This window comes from Ursus maritimus, unplaced genomic scaffold, assembly GCF_017311325.1.
Source record: "Ursus maritimus isolate PB19 unplaced genomic scaffold, ASM1731132v1 scaffold_5, whole genome shotgun sequence".
NCBI lineage: Eukaryota > Metazoa > Chordata > Mammalia > Carnivora > Ursidae > Ursus > Ursus maritimus.
Window position 1 is genome coordinate 34756252 of NW_024426663.1, and position 17292 is coordinate 34773543.

At 35.9% G+C, this 17292-nt stretch overlaps 1 protein-coding gene across 1 annotated transcript in view; it reads right to left on the reverse strand.

Annotated features, from left to right (window-relative positions):
* BDP1 (B double prime 1, subunit of RNA polymerase III transcription initiation factor IIIB) overlaps positions 1 to 17292 on the reverse strand; it is an 81644-nt gene that overhangs the window by 38331 nt on the left and 26021 nt on the right. Inside the window, exons 12-19 of the mRNA XM_008691317.2 lie at positions 13763 to 13921; positions 10523 to 10682; positions 8499 to 8593; positions 7590 to 7791; positions 6713 to 6825; positions 4470 to 5574; positions 3190 to 3377; positions 2099 to 2321 (exon numbers count right to left, since the gene is read on the reverse strand). Of these exons, the coding sequence (XP_008689539.2) occupies positions 2099 to 2321; positions 3190 to 3377; positions 4470 to 5574; positions 6713 to 6825; positions 7590 to 7791; positions 8499 to 8593; positions 10523 to 10682; positions 13763 to 13921 (2245 nt within the window). The remainder of the gene's footprint in view (positions 1 to 2098; positions 2322 to 3189; positions 3378 to 4469; positions 5575 to 6712; positions 6826 to 7589; positions 7792 to 8498; positions 8594 to 10522; positions 10683 to 13762; positions 13922 to 17292) is intronic.

Below are 17292 nucleotides of genomic sequence, written 5' to 3' on the forward strand. Positions count from 1 at the left end.
TTTTTTATTATTGAAATATAGCTGACATACAGTGTTTTATTGTTTTAGATGTACAACACAGTGATTCAACAATTCTATACATTATTCGGTATTCACCACGGTAAGTATAGTCGCTACCTATAACCATACATATGTTACTATATTATTACCTATATTCCCTATGCTGTACTTTTTATCTCTGTTACTTACTTATTTCATGAAAGTTTGTGCTTCTTAAAGATTTTATTTTTAAGTAATCTCTACACCCAACATGAGGTTCAAACTCACAACCCCAAGATCAAGAGTTGCATGGTCTACCAACTAAACCAGCCAGGGGCCCAGGGAGGTTTGCACCTCTTAATCCCCTTTTCCTATTTCCCCTATCTCCCCACCCCCTTCTCCTCTTGCAACCACCAGTTTGTTCTTTGTATCTGAGTCTCTTTCTTTCTTTTTTTTTTTTTTTTTTTAAAGATTTTATTTTATTTATTCGACAGAGACAGAGACAGCCAGCGAGAGAGGGAACACAAGCAGGGGGAGTGGGAGAGGAAGAAGCAGGCTCATACCGGAGGAGCCTGATGTGGGGCTCGATCCCATAACGCCGGGATCACGCCCTGAGCCGAAGGCAGACGCTTAACCGCTGTGCCACCCAGGCGCCCCTCTCTTTCTTTTTTTTGTTTGTTTTATTTTTAGATACCACATGTAAGGGAAATTATATGGTATTTGTCTTTCTCTGTCTGACATTTCTCTTAGCATAGTATTTCACTTGGCAAAATGGACTTCTAGGCCCATCCATGTTACTGTAAATGGCAACATCTCATTCTTTTTTATGGCTGGATAACAGTCCATTGTGTGTGTGTATACACACACATACATACATATGTATGTATACATATACACACACATATATACATAATATATATATACATAACTCATACATATATATACACATATATACATACACACACACACAGAGACACACACACACACACACATAACTCATCTTTTTTATCCAGTCATCTTTTGGTGGGCACTTTGGTGCTTTCCTATCTTCTCTATTGTAAATAATGCTATGATAAACGTAAGAGTGCATCTATCTCTTGGAATTAGTCTTTTCATTTTCTTTGGACAAATGTCCACTAGTAGAATTACTGGATAAGGTAATTTTTTTTTTATTTTTTGAGGACCCTTCATACCGTTTTCCACAGTCGTTGCACCAATTTACATTCCCACCAACAGTGCATGAGGGTTCCTTTCTCTCCACATTCTTCCCAACACTTGCTATTTCTTGTCTCTTTGATACTAGTTATTCTATCTGGTGGGAGGTGATAGCTCATTGTGGTTTTGATTTGCGTTTTCCTAATGATTAATTATGCTGATATCTCTTCATGTACCTGTTGCTATCTGTATGACCAAAAAAGTACTTTTATATTTAGAACACTCAACTTATGAGTGTTAACATTTCCTTTCAAAGTTTTTGATATTATATCACACAGTCTTAATCGTTATGGACCAAGTTAACAAATTAAATAAAACACCTCCTTTAACTCCTATCAAGCTTTTAACTTTTTTTTTTTTTTTTAAGATTTTATTTATTTATGTGACAGAGAGACAGCCAGCGACAGAAAGAACACAGCAGGGGAGAGGGAGAGGAAGAAGCAAGCTCCCAGCGGAGGAGCCCGATGTGGGCTCGATCCCCGAACGCCGGGATCACGCCCTGAGCCAAAGGCAGATGCTTAACGACTGCGCTACCCAAGTGCCCCAAGCTTTTAACTTTTTAATTCACCTTAACAATAAAGTAAAATAAAGAATGACTATCAAACTCATTTTTCCTGTGGAGAAACTAGCTGCATTATGTGGCTATGGTCACACGATGAATAAAGATCAGAACTTAGATCCCAGGCCTCTTAAATTCCTTTCCATGACATACTTGTCCATCATGAGAGATACAAGATTCTTACAAAACCACATGGAATAATGAGCCACATTAAGTATAGCAAGAATAGTATCACATGCAGCAGAAATTATATGAGAAAATATTTGTTAAATGTTAATCCCAGTTGTTTTACTTTCATAACCATAATAGCTAAAACAAACAACATCCACCTTGAATAGCACTCACATGTTGAGAAGGGAGCGTGTCCATCCGTTCACTGCTATGCTGGACCACAACAGCCTCAGTTTTATCAGTTTCCAATTTCTTCCCAGATACATATTTTTCTGCTTCTGTAGTCTCTCTCTTTAAAGTTGCTCTTGCTAAGTTTGGTTTTGGTCTTTTGAATCGACTTCTCACAAAACGTGCTGGTTTAACTTCAAGTGGCTTCTGCTCTTGAGGAAGAGATTTGCTTTTGGAAAAAGGATTATCAAACTTTAGAACAAGTTGAAGGGGCAATGAGAACAGAGTCTTAGGACGACTTGAAAAATTGGCAGTAAATATTATTAAATTCTTAACAGGAAAACAAACTGGACTATTTGGTAGATCCTGAAAAATATGAGGAATACAACTGAAGTATAAGCCTAACATCTTTGCAAAGAGAAAACACGGGTTCTCACACCCATATTGACTTAGGAGTATGTGTTACATACAATTCTGATATTAGTAATCCTCTCAATCTACTGTCACAATGACCTCAAAATTCTCTCCCAATTATCCCAAAGCTTAAAATCTGTAACACTATGCTATAGATGATATGTTTGAAACCTTACTGATATCTGAAAATATAACTTTACATGCTTCATCTTGGGCGCATGGGTGGCTCAGTCAGTTAAGCATCTGCCTTTGGCTCAGGTCATGATCACAGGGTCCTGGGATCAAGCCCCGCCATCGGGCTCCCTGCTCAGCAGGGGGGCCTGCTTCACCCTCTCCTTACCTCTCCCTGCTCTTGCTCTCTCTCTCTCAAATAAATAAAAATGTTTTAAAAAACATTAAGGGGCGCCTGGGTAGCACAGCGGTTAAGCATCTGCCTTCGGCTCAGGGCGTGATCCCGGCATTATGGGATCGAGCCCCACATCAGGCTCCTCCGCTATGAGCCTGCTTCTTCCTCTCCCACTCCCCCTGCTTGTGTTCCCTCTCTCGCTGGCTGTCTCTATCTCTGTCAAATAAATAAATAAAATCTTTAAAAAAATAAAAAATAATAAATAAATAAATAAATTAAAAACATTAAAAAAATAGATGCTTTGTCTTTAAAAGCACACAGACCAATATACTTGTACCTTAAATTAGTATCTGAAAACTGCTCTGGAACATCTGGAGATAGCATCCCCTGGTCTTCTGTTTTATCAGGTTCAGAAGTCTGCAAAGAAGTCTTCAAACAACTCAAGTGATTTGACAGTTCCTTTTCAGAATTTCTTTTTTCTTCTTCAGGTCTATGCACCATGGATGGTACTTCACTGCTAACGTTCTAGAGGAATAGTCACAGGAAATTAACCACAGTAAATTGGCACAAATGGAAAATGTCACAATTGTGTGAACTTCAAGTAACTGAAAACTTTTGGGTTTTTTTAAAGATTTTAAGTAATCGGTACACCCAACGTGCAGCTCAAACCTACAACCCCAAGATCAAGAGTCCCATGCAAAAAAAAAAAAAAAAGATCCACCGACTGAACCAGCCAAGCAGCCCCACTGGAAAACTTAATAAAAGGAAATTTTAGGGGCACCTGGCTGGCTTAGTCAGTTGGGCATCCAACTCTCAATTTCGGCTCAGGTCATGATCTCAGGGTTGTGGGATCAAGCCCCACATTAGGCTTCATGCTGAGAATGGAGCCTGCCTTAGATTCTCTCACTCTCCCTCCCTCTGCCCCTACCCTATTCTCATTCTCTCTCACTCTCTAAAATAACCTAAAATTTAAAAATTAAAAAATAAAATAAAATAAAATTTAAAAGTGGAGTGGGGGTGGGGGACACCTGGGTGGCTCAGTCAGTTAAGCATCCGACTCGGTTTCAGCTCAGGTCATGATCTCAAGGTTCTAAGAGTGAGCCCCATGTCAGGCTCCACCCACAGTGCAGAGTCTGCCTGGGATTGTCTCTCTCCCTCTGCCCCCCGCTCACTCGCTATAAATAAATAAATAAATAAATAAATAAATAAATAAATAAATAAATAATCTAAAAAATAAAATAAAAGTGGAGTGGGACAGGAAATAAAAACTGAAAAAGATGTTTGGTCAAAAGAAATAATTCTAATGTATGTTCATCCTAGAGTTAGCACTAATTCAGTTCAATTCCCTACATTCCTTTTAGCTAAGAGTAACTTCAAAATGACATTAAGAATGGTTATCCACAATTAAATATTTTTTAAGTTTGTTTTTTTTTTTTTAAGATACATAGTTTCTTTAAGGTCCTAACACACAGAATTTAGGGCTGGGAAAGACTTCAAGCTTTTAGAGATTTTAAATGTTGTGGGATTTAAAAGCAATAATCTTGGTTTTTATTTTGATAATTTTTCTCTGAAAAAGTGTTGAAAAATAGTTTTTCTAAAGAACAGAAAAATACATACTTTGATATTTAGTGAAGGCACAGTGCTGCAGCAACTAGTACTGCTCTGCATGAAATCTGTGTCCGTTTGTCTTGAGGTCCTAGTCTCCTCTGCTCCATTCTCCCTTAGAGGAATGTCTATTTTTCCAGTTTTTTCCAAATCTGCAGCCATTTCTTCAGGAGCACTCATCTCTTCTGATATGCATTTCTCCAAGGAAATGTCTCCTCCACCTTCTTTTGATTCCACCTCTGTTTCTTCAATAGGAGTGGTCTTTCCTGACACCTTTTCCATCAGGGAAAGGTCTCTTTCTCCAGTCTGTTTCGAATCGATCTCCCTTTCCCCTATGACACTGATCCCCACTAGTACCTTTTCCCTCAGGGAAGTTCCTTTTTCAATCTCTTTCCAATCTGTCTCCATTTCACCTTGAGTCTTGACCTGTGGGGCCTTTCCATCTGTGTCTATTTCTTTTCTTTCAGTTTCTTCCAAATGTGTCTCTTTCTCCTCGGTGGTATCAACCATCTCTGGTACATTTTCCCTTACAGAAACCTCGCTTCCAGTTTCTTCTAAACCTGTTTCTATTTCATCTATAGTGCTGACCTCCGGGGCATTTTCCTGTAGGGATATTTCTCTTCTTCCAGTTTCTTCCCAATCTGTCACTCTTTCCTCAGTGACATCAGACACCTCTGATACAGTGTCCCTTGGGGAAACCTCTCTTCCAGTGTCTTCCAAATTTATCACTGTTTCCTCAGTGACATCAGACACCTCGGATACAGTGTCCCCTGGGGAAACCTCTCTTCCAGTTTCTTTCAAATCTGTCTCCATTTCCACAGTGTTGTCCATCATTTCTGGTATCTTCTCTCTGGGAGGGTTGTCTCTTTCAGTTTCTTTTAAATATGACTCCATTTCCTTAGTAGTATTAGCCTCCATTGATATCCTCTCGCTTGGTAAGGTTTCTTCAACTCTCGTAATTTCTCTCAAAGGTGCTGTGAATTGCCCAGATGCAACAATCTCCTCTGACACCTCTTCCTTTGAGAAAATTTCTCTTCTTCTAGCTCCTCTTCCTATATTTGGCTTTGGTTTCTGAAATCGAGTCTTTGGAACTGGGACTTTATTATCCTCTTGAATACTATATATATATATTAAAAAAAAACACACATACAATCAAATTTTAAACCATACTGCCAGCTGAAGAAAGGATGGCTGAGAAAATACTACTGAAAGACCAGGAATTCTCAAATAAAAAAGTAAAAAATAGATTAAGAAAGCCTCAGGCATCTCTGAGTAAAACCTAAAAATTAAAGGAGAAGGGAAAAAAAAAAACCATGTTTTGAAATTATAAATTTTTAAAATAAATATATCTTCTCATACAGAGACGTGTATAAAGAGAAATCTACCAATAAGGTCAATTAGAGTAATAGTCAACTGGCTCTGAACAGTCTCTAATTGTCACCCACACAATCCTTCCCAAATACTGGCTAAGAGTCTCCAGGCCTCTGCATTGGAGCTAAACCAACTTGTGTCTACTATTCCTATCTCTTGGCCCCTCTCATGTCTTATCCAGACATATGTCTTGCCATAAGAGTTAAACAACACATTTATATGGCCAGATTTGACCAGCATCTCAAACAGCCAGACTGAAGTATGATCTGAACAAGAAAGTATAAGAAAGACCAGACTTTAAATGTAAAGATTGATAAAATACTAGTAATAGTTGAAACTACATAGTAGTGCACAGGAGTCCACTATTCTGTTCTCACTACTTTTGTGTACATTGACTATTTCCAAAGGAAAAACATTTTCCAAAGTATAGCAATAATTCCATCAATTTTGTTTGGTATCCTCCAGAGGGGAAATAACAAATATAAGGAGCGACATGTGGCCAGGAAAGGTATGGGTTTCTACATATGGGTTTTACATAAAATTTATGTGAACCTTAAATAAAGGCCATATGTGGATCAATCTAATCCCAAAGAAACAAATGTAAGAAAATAAGTTGCATTTCTCATATGGACATAGATATTTAATCTAATATGCATGTTAATTCAGGTCTAATTTATGATGAGTAAATCAACTCATCAAATCACCAATAACTGAGAAATTAACATGAAAGCTGTAACATAAATTGTCCTGAAAAGTGAAATTATATTTGTGAATGTCATTTGATACACAAATATCAACCTGATTTGCTTTTTAAAAATTGATTAAATATTTCTAAAACTTTATATAAAATTCAAAGATTACATAACCAGTAAGATGATGCTTACCTTACACATTCATTAACATTCATTTGAAATAAATTATCTTCCTTCTCAGACTGTAATGTGATGTCTTCAAAGCCAGCATTTTTACATGACTGATCTTCTACTTGTTCAGGACTCTTAACAACAAACATATTTTTAAGGTTTCACAATGAAATACCCATTTATAAAAAACTGCATTGAAAATATTGTCCAATTTTAGTACAAGGAAAATGGTGAACATTTCAAAATTATAAAATGATATTCAAAGAACACTTCTTAATGTTAAGTATCTTTAAAAATTTTACAAGCTACACCTTCTACCTTATCTCAAAGCCCCCATTCTTTTCCTCTTAATCAGAAAGCAAGTTACAGTGCTTCAGTCTTGTCTATTAGAATTATTCCCAGGGGTCTGTCCTCTGATTAGTATCATTACAGCATAGACCTTGAGAATTATAACAAAAGAAATTCAAATCAAACTATGATCTGAACTCTTACCCTTATCACAAAAACTAGTTATTACGTAAATAACCTAAATTCATCATCTTTGTTCCTGGAATTCTATTTAACATGTTACTCTGTTTAAGCCAGAGCTAAAATTCACATATCTAGCTATATTTTCAAAAAGGAAGCATAATTCAAACATCTAAATGATAGGGAGGTGTAGGCAAGTCAAACATGAGGTAATAAGATCAAAGCAGATCTCCATTATGTAAATGCTCAAAATCCAGACTGCTGAGAGTTAAATGGCTTTACAAGTAGCAGAGCTGCTGGCTCTGAGATTTTGGTTTTAAATTTAATATATAATGTACACAATTGTACAGTATTGCTGTTTAAAGAAGGGGGTAAAAGAAGGCTTAAGTACTTGTTTAACAAATAAATTGGCCAGAATCAGAGTACTTACATCTCTAGCAATACAGGATTCACTTTCATTCTTTTTTACGTTGGCCTCATTTTTTTCCTGTGATGCAAGAATTTCTTTTCTTTCAGCAGCTTTACCTACATTTGGCTTTGGCCTTTGCAATCGGCCCCTCATTAGTCGTGCTGGTCTAAGAGCCTTTGTTTGATCATCTTCCTGCAGACCAATTTTTTGACTCAAACTAGAACTACAAAAGAATAGAATTATGGTTATTCTGAAGTCACATGTTTGCTTTCAGTATTCCCTTCTCCAAGGTATGAATAAGTAAACCATTTGGAATATAAAAAAAAATTACAAGTGTCCTCAAAAACATCCTCTTAGATAACTCCTGTTTCTATACTTTAACACTTTGGGACAGATATAATCCTAGAACCCTAACTATAAAAATCATTTCATCACAAAACTGGACAAATCTACACTTGACAGACAATACCATTCTCCACTAAAAATACTAGTTTGTAATGTACACCTCCGGGGCACTAGACAAAGATTATGGCATAAATGTACAGTCCAGAATCCAATGGTTCAAATTCATATTAGAATAAGACCTACTCTGAATCTGAATTCCCAGTTAAATATTCCCTTTTGAAACCTCCTGCTATAAATAAAACTATCCAGAAACATGTATCTTAACTATTAATTAATCTAACAAGATTATGTTAAAATCCTGTTAATAAGTTGAAGAAGAAATTTAACTGCAAACCCAATGGATCCATACGATAATTTATTTCTCCAGTAGCATAAAGAGCACTACTGAAATTTTTCAACACACCTACAGTTAAAAGAAGACTTAAATACACTAAATGGAAATAAAATTCAGATATTATCCAGTAGAGAACTTGTTACAGTCATTCTTAAAAGCTACTACTTTTATTCTACTTCCTAAATACTCACTTAGATACAGTCTCAGCTTCTGGGTTCTCTCTCTCTGTATTCTCCATTCCAGAAACGTCCAATGTATTCACTTTATCCTTTTCCATCATATGATTCTGTAATTCAATTTTTTACATTTTATTGACTTAAAAAAGTCTAAACTTTGTAATAAATGGAAATTAAAACAATGACATTTCATTTTTTGTTCTTCTAATTATAAGAGTTTTATAAATCATCGACTGTGAACATTATAAAACATATAATCCCATCTATTATTGACAGGAATAAAAACTGGTATATCCTTTCTGGAAAGCCTTTTGCCAATATGAAATAGAGAGCCTAAAAAACATTCATACTTAGGGTGCCTAAGTGGCTCAGTTGGTTGAGCATCTGCCTTCAGCTGGGGTCATGATCTCGGGGTCCTGGGATCAAGCCCCATGTCTGGCTCCCCACTCAGAGGAGAGTATCCCTTCTCCCTCTCCCCCTCCCCCCCCACCGCTTGTGCTCTCTCTCTCTCTCCCTTCCCCCTCTCAAATAAATAAAATCTATTAAAAAAATATTCATACTCTAATACCATTTCTAAGACTCTATTCTAAGTAAATATTTAGACAAAGTAAAAGATGTTCACTAGAACATTATATAAAATGCCAAACACTGTGAACACACAAAATATCCAATAATGAGTAAATGGTTAAATTCAGTTATACCCACTGACAGAATATTATGAAGTCACTAAGATGATGTTTTCAAGGATATTTAATAACATGGAAAAATATTTATGAAATGTTAAGAACTAAAGAAGGATACAAAATTGAATTAATACTACTAAATTTTTTAAGTAAAAACCTGGAAGGATACATACTAAAAGGTTAGTTGCAGCTGGAAAATGAAATCACAGATAATTTTCAACTTAATTTTTACAATAATCTGTAGTTTCCGAATTTTCTCGATTTTTACATTATTATAATAAATATGATTGTATTATAAAAAGCATAATAAAAAAGACATTTCACATATGAGGGAAAAAAAGCTAACATTTTAAAATGTATTTTAGCAAAAATAAAAAACTTATAACAATACAATGCGAGCAGAGATATACAGAAACAGGAACATACATTTAATGCCTATACCAGTGTAAATAAATTCTTTTTTTTTAACTGTCATTGACAATGCATAACAAAGTCAAGAAATATTTAAAATACTTTGACCCATTAATCACACCTCCTCTGGAAATTTATCCTCTGCTTTTTTCCTTAAGAAAGTGCTATTTACAAAATCATTTGCTTTTATTTATGAGGTTTAAAAAACGGAAACAATTTAAATGTCTACATTAGAAAAATGCTTAGGTAAATTAATATGTTAACCTGATGTAGCTATTAAAAAGATTAACCCCAAGAAAAGGTTAATGAGAAGTTTCAGAGAAAAAAGTTTTGAATCTTATGTATGTTATGATTAAAAACTACAGAAATGTTTACATACATAAAAAGAAAGACAAAGATTATGAAGAACAGGAATATGTCCGTGTTTGGGGAAAGGGCTGTGGATACAATTTGATGGAAACCTGGTTAAAAATATTTTGAATAAAAAATTTATGTAAGTAGGGGCACCTCGGTGGTCAGTCAATTAAACGTCTGCCTTCGGCTCTGGTCATGATCCCAGGGTCCTGGGATTAAGCCCTGCGTGGGGGGGATTCCCTGCTTGGTGGGGAGCCTGCTTCTCCCCCACCTCTGCCGCTCTGCTGCTTATGCTCTCACTCTCTCTCAAACAGATAAATAAAATCTTTAAAAAATTTTTTTTTTAATTTCTAAAAATTTATATAAGTAAACAAGAGATTTGTCGCTACCGAGTATGTTTCAAACGATACGCCCTAGGTTCTTAAATGCATAAATAGGACACAAGACACTTTTACTATTCATGTGTAAGTTCTTCTATCTTTGTTTTAGTATCACTTATATTACCATGTAATTACAAACTAAACAATTTATTCCCAACTACCTAGGGAAAATTTAATTTTATTTTCCATGAAGTGTCTTCTTACTCCATACCTTTTCAGCTGAAGTTTCTGCATGTAAACTCTTGCTCTCTGCATCTGTTTTACCTTGTGAAAGAACAGATTTCTTCCCAACTGCCCTTGATAGATTGGGTTTAGGTCTATGTAGTTGTCTTCTTCCAATCAGTTTAACATTTCCTGACTGATCAGTTTCCCTAAAAAATGAACATTTTTTATTTTTTACTTTTTTAATGAACATTACTTAAATCACACCAACATGGAAGCATAGTCAAATAAAATTCTGAAAAATTCTTTAAAAATCCACTCAGAAGCAGAAAGGTTAGCAAAGAAAACTGAAAAACAAGAGCCATGACAAGGTAACTAACTTATTCTACCAGATGCTAAAAACAAACTATTTAGCATCAATAATTAAAACAATGGTACTGATAGGTGACTCAACAGATAAATGAAACACAAAAGAAAACTTAGAAGATGACTTCAAAACACATGGAAGTAGTATATAAAAAAAGGCAGCATTTCAAAACAGTGAGGATGAAGTACAGAAAAATGTATTGCTACAAATAATATCAAACCAATGATGATGGGAAAACTAATTAACACTGGGAACTAAAATAAAATTAGCTCCACTCCTTGCACTGTACTCAGAATATGTTCCAATGGATCAGAGTTAAATAAAGGCATACAGTAAACGTGGATGAATTTTTTCATAACCTTGAGTTGGGGTAAGCCTTCATAAAGTTTAACTAAAAATTCAAGAGCCATAAAAGAAAAAAAAATTGAGAAATTTGACTACATAAAAATCAAAAACTTCTACATGACTAAGTCCAACGTCAAACGACCAACCAAGAAAGCATGTTTTGCAAATCACAGAACAAGGCTAACCTCCCTAAAACAAAAAGAGCTTCTACAAACAGTAGCATCAAAAACTCATTTTAGGGAGCCTGGGTGGCACAGCGGTTAAGCCTCTGCCTTCAGTTCAGGGCGTGATCCCAGCATTATGGGATCGAGCCCCACATCAGGCTCCTCCGCTATAAGCCTGCTTCTTCCTCTCCCACTCCCCCTGCTTGTGTTCCCTCTCTCGCTGGCTGTCTCTCTCTCTGTCGAATAAATAAATAAAATCTTTAAAAAAAAAAAATCATTTTAAAAATGGACAAAGAGGGGCACCTGGGTCGCTCAGTCGTTAAGCGTCTGCCTTCGGCTCAGGGCGTGATCCCAGCGTTCTGGGATCCAGCCCCACATCAGGCTCCTCCGCTGGGAGCCTGCCTCTTCCTCTCCCACTCCCCCTGCCTGTGCTCCCTCTCTCACTGGCTGTCTCTCTGTCCGTCAAATTAAAAAAAAAAAAAATGGACAAAGAATATGAACTTAGAAAAAAACAAAATTAAATAGGCTTTAAAAAAAATACAAATTAAGGGGGAGGGAGGGAGATGCACACACATGTGCAAGCAAGCCCAAATCTAACGGTAGGAATCAGAGAATCTAAGGGGAATTACATACAAATGCTCGTTGTTCTATGCTTTGACTTTTCCTTAGGTTGAGAAAATTTTAAAATAAAAACCTCATTAAAAACAAAGCATGGGATGGAGATGGTATACAGAGGTATTATTTTTTAATCTATCAAGACCAGCATAAACCCTATTTTGATAAACACCATCTTCTGTTAAGGGAGACATTTGTTACAATGTTGGTGGGAATATAAACTAGTATAACTCTTACGAAGAACACTTTGGAAATATCTCTCAAAATTCTAAATGTGTACATGTGTACACACACACATATATAATTGCAGCAAGCAATTCCACTCTTAGTTACCTTACAGACACACAGATGACTTCTGAACAACACAAGTTTAAGCTGTGTAATTCCACTTATACACAGATTTTTCTCGGTACAGTACAGTACCAGAAATGTATTTTCTCATAGAAATGTATTTTCTCATTCTTATGATTTTGTTAAAGCATTTTGCTTCTCTAGCTTACTTTGATTCTAAGATTACAGTATATAATACATGTAACATACAAAATATATGTTAATCAACCAATTATGTCATCAGGCTTTCAGTCAACAGTAGACTATTAGTAGTTAAGTTTCAGACGAGTCTAATTTATTTGTGGATTTGCAACTGCAAAGGAGTCAGCATCCCTAACCACTGTGTTGTTAAGGGTCCACTGTACTTACATACAAGTTAAAGGACAGAGGTTTAAGATTTTAAGCACTGTTTAAAAAACACAACCTATATAGCCATCAGTTGGGCTTTGATAACATAAACTCTAATCCATCTACAACATGCCAGGACACTATGAAGTGCTCGCTTCAGCAGCTCGTATACACCAGAACACTATGCAGTTATTAAAAAATAATAAGGAAGATCTTTAGGCAAAGATATCAAAATATAAAACCAAAAAGCTGCAAAATGGTGTCTATGTGTGTGTATATCGTTTGTGTGTGTATACACACACAATCATTAGGATTTTAAGAAGAGTGAAAAAATATAAAGAACATACATTTGTATTAGCTTTAAAGTACTTTTTTTTTAAATCTCTGAAAGAAAATCAGAAATAAATTATACAGGTTACTTAGAGTGAATGTGGACATGGGAGGAGGGATTATTTCACTCTGTATCTTTTTTTATACTTCTAGATGTTTGAGCCACAAGACCATATTGCCTATTCCAAAGCCTAAATTTTCATTAAAAAAAAAAAAAGAAAGTTTCATTCTTACTGTAACTGTGCTTTACTGAAAATAAGTAAGAATTCATAAACTAAATAGCCTTTAAGCCTACATGAGGAGTTTAGGAGGGCCCCAAAAAGGAAGTCTGAATTTCTGAGTTATTATCTCTTCAAAGGCAGATTCTTATAGTGCTTTTATTCTGTTTTTAGTGCAAATATTAATCAGTAACTGCACACTAGAAAACATAATAATTTCTTTGAAGTCATCAATATCAAAAATCTACTACATTGAAAAATGACTCAAACCAAGTAAAAGCTGTATCTAACAGCAAATGTTTAGGCTTCCCAATTATTTTAGAATATCAGCATAAGTCACCACTGTGCATAAAATTCCTATCATGGTTATATATTAGATATTAGAGAATCTTACTGTAATGAAATATAAAGTGATAAGCCTTTACGTCACAATCAGACCATAGTACAATTATATATTAAATGGTGTACCGTCCCTTTCTTACCCTAAATAAAACAACATTATCATTTCTTAAATAAGAAATTATCACAATTTTTAAAATAAATTTTAAAATCATACCATGTAAAATACTTACAATGATTTATTTTTTAGGTCAACACTGTTTTCTTCTGTACAACTACTTTCAACATTATTCCCCTCACACAGTGAGCTAATTCCAGCTTCTGATAAAGGCAACTCTGAAGGGCTTGATTCTGAAGCTTCAGTTGCTAATGACGTGGCATCTTGTTGACCACTAAGCAAGTGAAAACAATTCAGGAGGAAAAGAATTCTTAGTTATACACATTTTATAATAACTACTTAAAATATTTCTTTAATATATGAAACCAGTTGGGAAAATGATACTTCACATTTTGGAATTATCAATATAAATATTTTGGCTTTTCTATGATCCTTCTTGTCTCATGTTGTTGAAAACTGTACCTTCTGGGGCACCTGGTCGCTTGGTCAGTTAAGCATCCAACTCTTTTGATTTCAGCTCAGGTTATGATCTCAGCATGGTGAAATCAAGCCCCAAGTTGGGGTCCATAATGAGTGTGGAGCCTGCTTAAGATTTTTTTTTTTTAAGATATTATTTATTTGTCAAAGAGAGAGAGCACAAGCAGGGAGCAGCAGGCAGAGGGAGAAGCAGGCTCCCCACTGAGCAAGGAGCCTGATGAGGGACTCGATCCCAGGATCATGACCTGAGCCGAAGGCAGCCGCTTAGCCACTTAACCAACTGAGCCCCCGAGGCATCCCTAAGATTCTTAACTATAGGGAACACTCTGAGGGTTGCTGGAGGGAAGGTGAAAGGGGGATGGGGTAATAGGGTAATGAGCATTAAGTAGGTAAGGTAATGAGTACTTGATGTAATGAGCACTGGGTGTTATATGCAAGTGACAGATCACTAAATGCTACTCCTGAAACTAATAATATACTATATGTTAACTAACGTGAATTTAAATAAAATCTTTAAAAAAAAAAAAAGATGCCTTCCACAAAGAAAAAAAATTCTCTCCCCCCCCCCTCCTCTTCCCCCTACTCACACACACTCCCTCTCTCTCAAAAACAAAAAAAAAAACTGTACCTACAGAGAAAGTGGTAGCCACAAATTAGCAGGCATGGGATACCACTAGAGAAATCAAAATGAAAAATTTTAATTATATGGGGTTGACAAATCAAATCTATGTGTAAAATCAGAGCAATATTTAGGAATAATCTCTCATTAAAATCTTATACAGGCAGGCCCTGCTCTGCACGGTAGCCTGTTAACGGAAAGTTTTATAAATCCGAGGACAGAGTGCCAATATGCATAAGCTGCAGTTAGCACTGTATGCCAAGAGAAGACTGCCATATCATGAAATAGTCCAACTAATAGTAATATAAATGATGGCCATGTACTAACTGGCACCCAGATTCAACACATATGACATTTAGCTAGACTTTTTTTTTTCCCCCTTATTTTTTCTACTGAGTGTTTGTCTTTTCCCAATTAATCAATAAGAGCTCTCTCTATATTATTTTTTGGTTAGATATTAAACATAAAACCTCCCCAAATAGGAGCTTGCCTTTCACTTTCTTTATAAAACCTTTTATCAAAAGAAATAGTTAAGTTTACTGTAGTCAAATTCATCAATTTTATCTTTCAAAGTTTTGCTTCTTACATCTTAAGAAATCCTTGACATCACAAAGGTATGTCCAAACACCTTCTTCTAAAAGTTTTAAAGATTTGCTCTACACATGTAGCCTTTAATCTTTTTTTAAGATTTAATTTACTTATCTGTCAGAGAGAGAGAGGGCGCGTGCACAAGCAGGGGAGTGGCAGGCAGAGGGAGAAGCAGACTCCCTGCTGGGCAGGGAGCCCAATATGGGACTCTGACCCACGCCAAAGGCAGCCACTTAACCGACTGAGCCACCCAGGCGTCCCTGTAGCCTTTACTCTAACAGAAATTTAGCACACAAGGTGAAATAAGGATCTAATACTATCTAATATTAGATAGATCTAACCATCTAATGAATAGCTCATTCAATCTTCACCCACTAATTTCTAATGCTACCTTTGCCGTTTATCAGATTCCTAAATTTTCCCCCTAGGCTTTATATTCAGTTCTACTGAGTCAATTTGTCCCTGTGCCAGTAACACACTACTTTAAGTATTGATATATTTCCTCCCCAGAAATGTTGTTTTTCAAATTGTCTTTACCACTTATGACCATTTGCTCTTGTGTAATTAATAATTTTAGAATCAGCTCACTGTTTTACAAAACCAGTAAGGATCTTAACAGTCATTACAGGGTTGTTTTTTCCCTAAAAAGAGTCATGGTATCTTTTATGTGTAGTTTATGAAATTAGTTGTATCTCTAAAGTTACAATTTAAATGTCCATCACCTAGCAAATGAAGGACCCAAGGTCCATGCGCTCAGCTTCAAAGAAACTATCTTCCAAATTATAGGAATATGCTAGCACAAACAGACAAGAGGGACAGTATCAAACTAAAAAGCTTCGGCATAGCAAAGGAAACAACAAGGTCAGAAGACAACCTATAGAATGGGAGAAAATATTTGTAAACCATATATCTAACACAAGCTTAATATCCAAAATATAAAAGGAATCCCTATAATTCAATTAAAATAACCTAATTAAAAAATATGAACGGGAAATGAATAGACATGTCTCCAAAGAAGACATACAAAGGGCCAGTAAGTGTATGTAAAGATCCTCAATATCACTAATCAGGGAAATGCAAATCAAAACCACAATGAAGTATCATCTCATGTATGTCTGAATGACCATTTTCAAAACACAAACAAAGAAAACAGAAAATAACAAGTGTTGGTGAGCATATGGAAAACTGGTATCTTTGTGCACATCCTGATGGGAAGGTAAAACACCACAGTCACTGTGAAGAACAGTGGAGAGGCACCTCAAAAAACTAAAAATAGAGGGGTGCCCGGCCAGCTCATTCAGTAGAGCATGTGACTCTTGATCTCAGGATTGTGAGTTTGAGCCCCACATTGGGGGTAGATTACCTAAAAAAAATAAAAGGTCAAAAAAAAATTAATAATAAAACTATCATTTGATTCAGCAATCCCTCTTCTGAGTATTTATAAGAAATGGAAACAGGATCCCAAAGAGATATCTGCATTCCAATGTTTATTACAGCAATATTTAAAATAGCCGAGAGATGGAAACAGCCTAAATGTTCACTGAGAGATGAATGAATAAAGAAAATGTGATACATGCACACAATGGAATATTATTTAGCCATACAAAGAAGGAACTACTGTCAAATGCTGCAAAACAGATGAAACCTGAAAACATTATGCTAGGTGAAATAAGCCAGGCAGGGGCGCCTGGGTGGCTCAGTTGGTTAAGCATCCCGCTCCTGATTTTGGCTCAGGTCATGATCTCAGGGTTGTGAGATCAAGAGCCTTGTGTTGGGCTCCATGCTGAGAGTAGAGCCTGCTTAGGATTCTCTCTCCCTCTCTCTCTCTGCCCCTATGCTGCCCCCCCACCCTCGTGCTTGCTCTCTCCCCACCAAAAAAAGAAAAAAAAGAAACCCATGGAAACACTAACCACAAGACAGCTGTAGCAAAGTAAGCATCAGAACAAAAAGCAATATCAGAA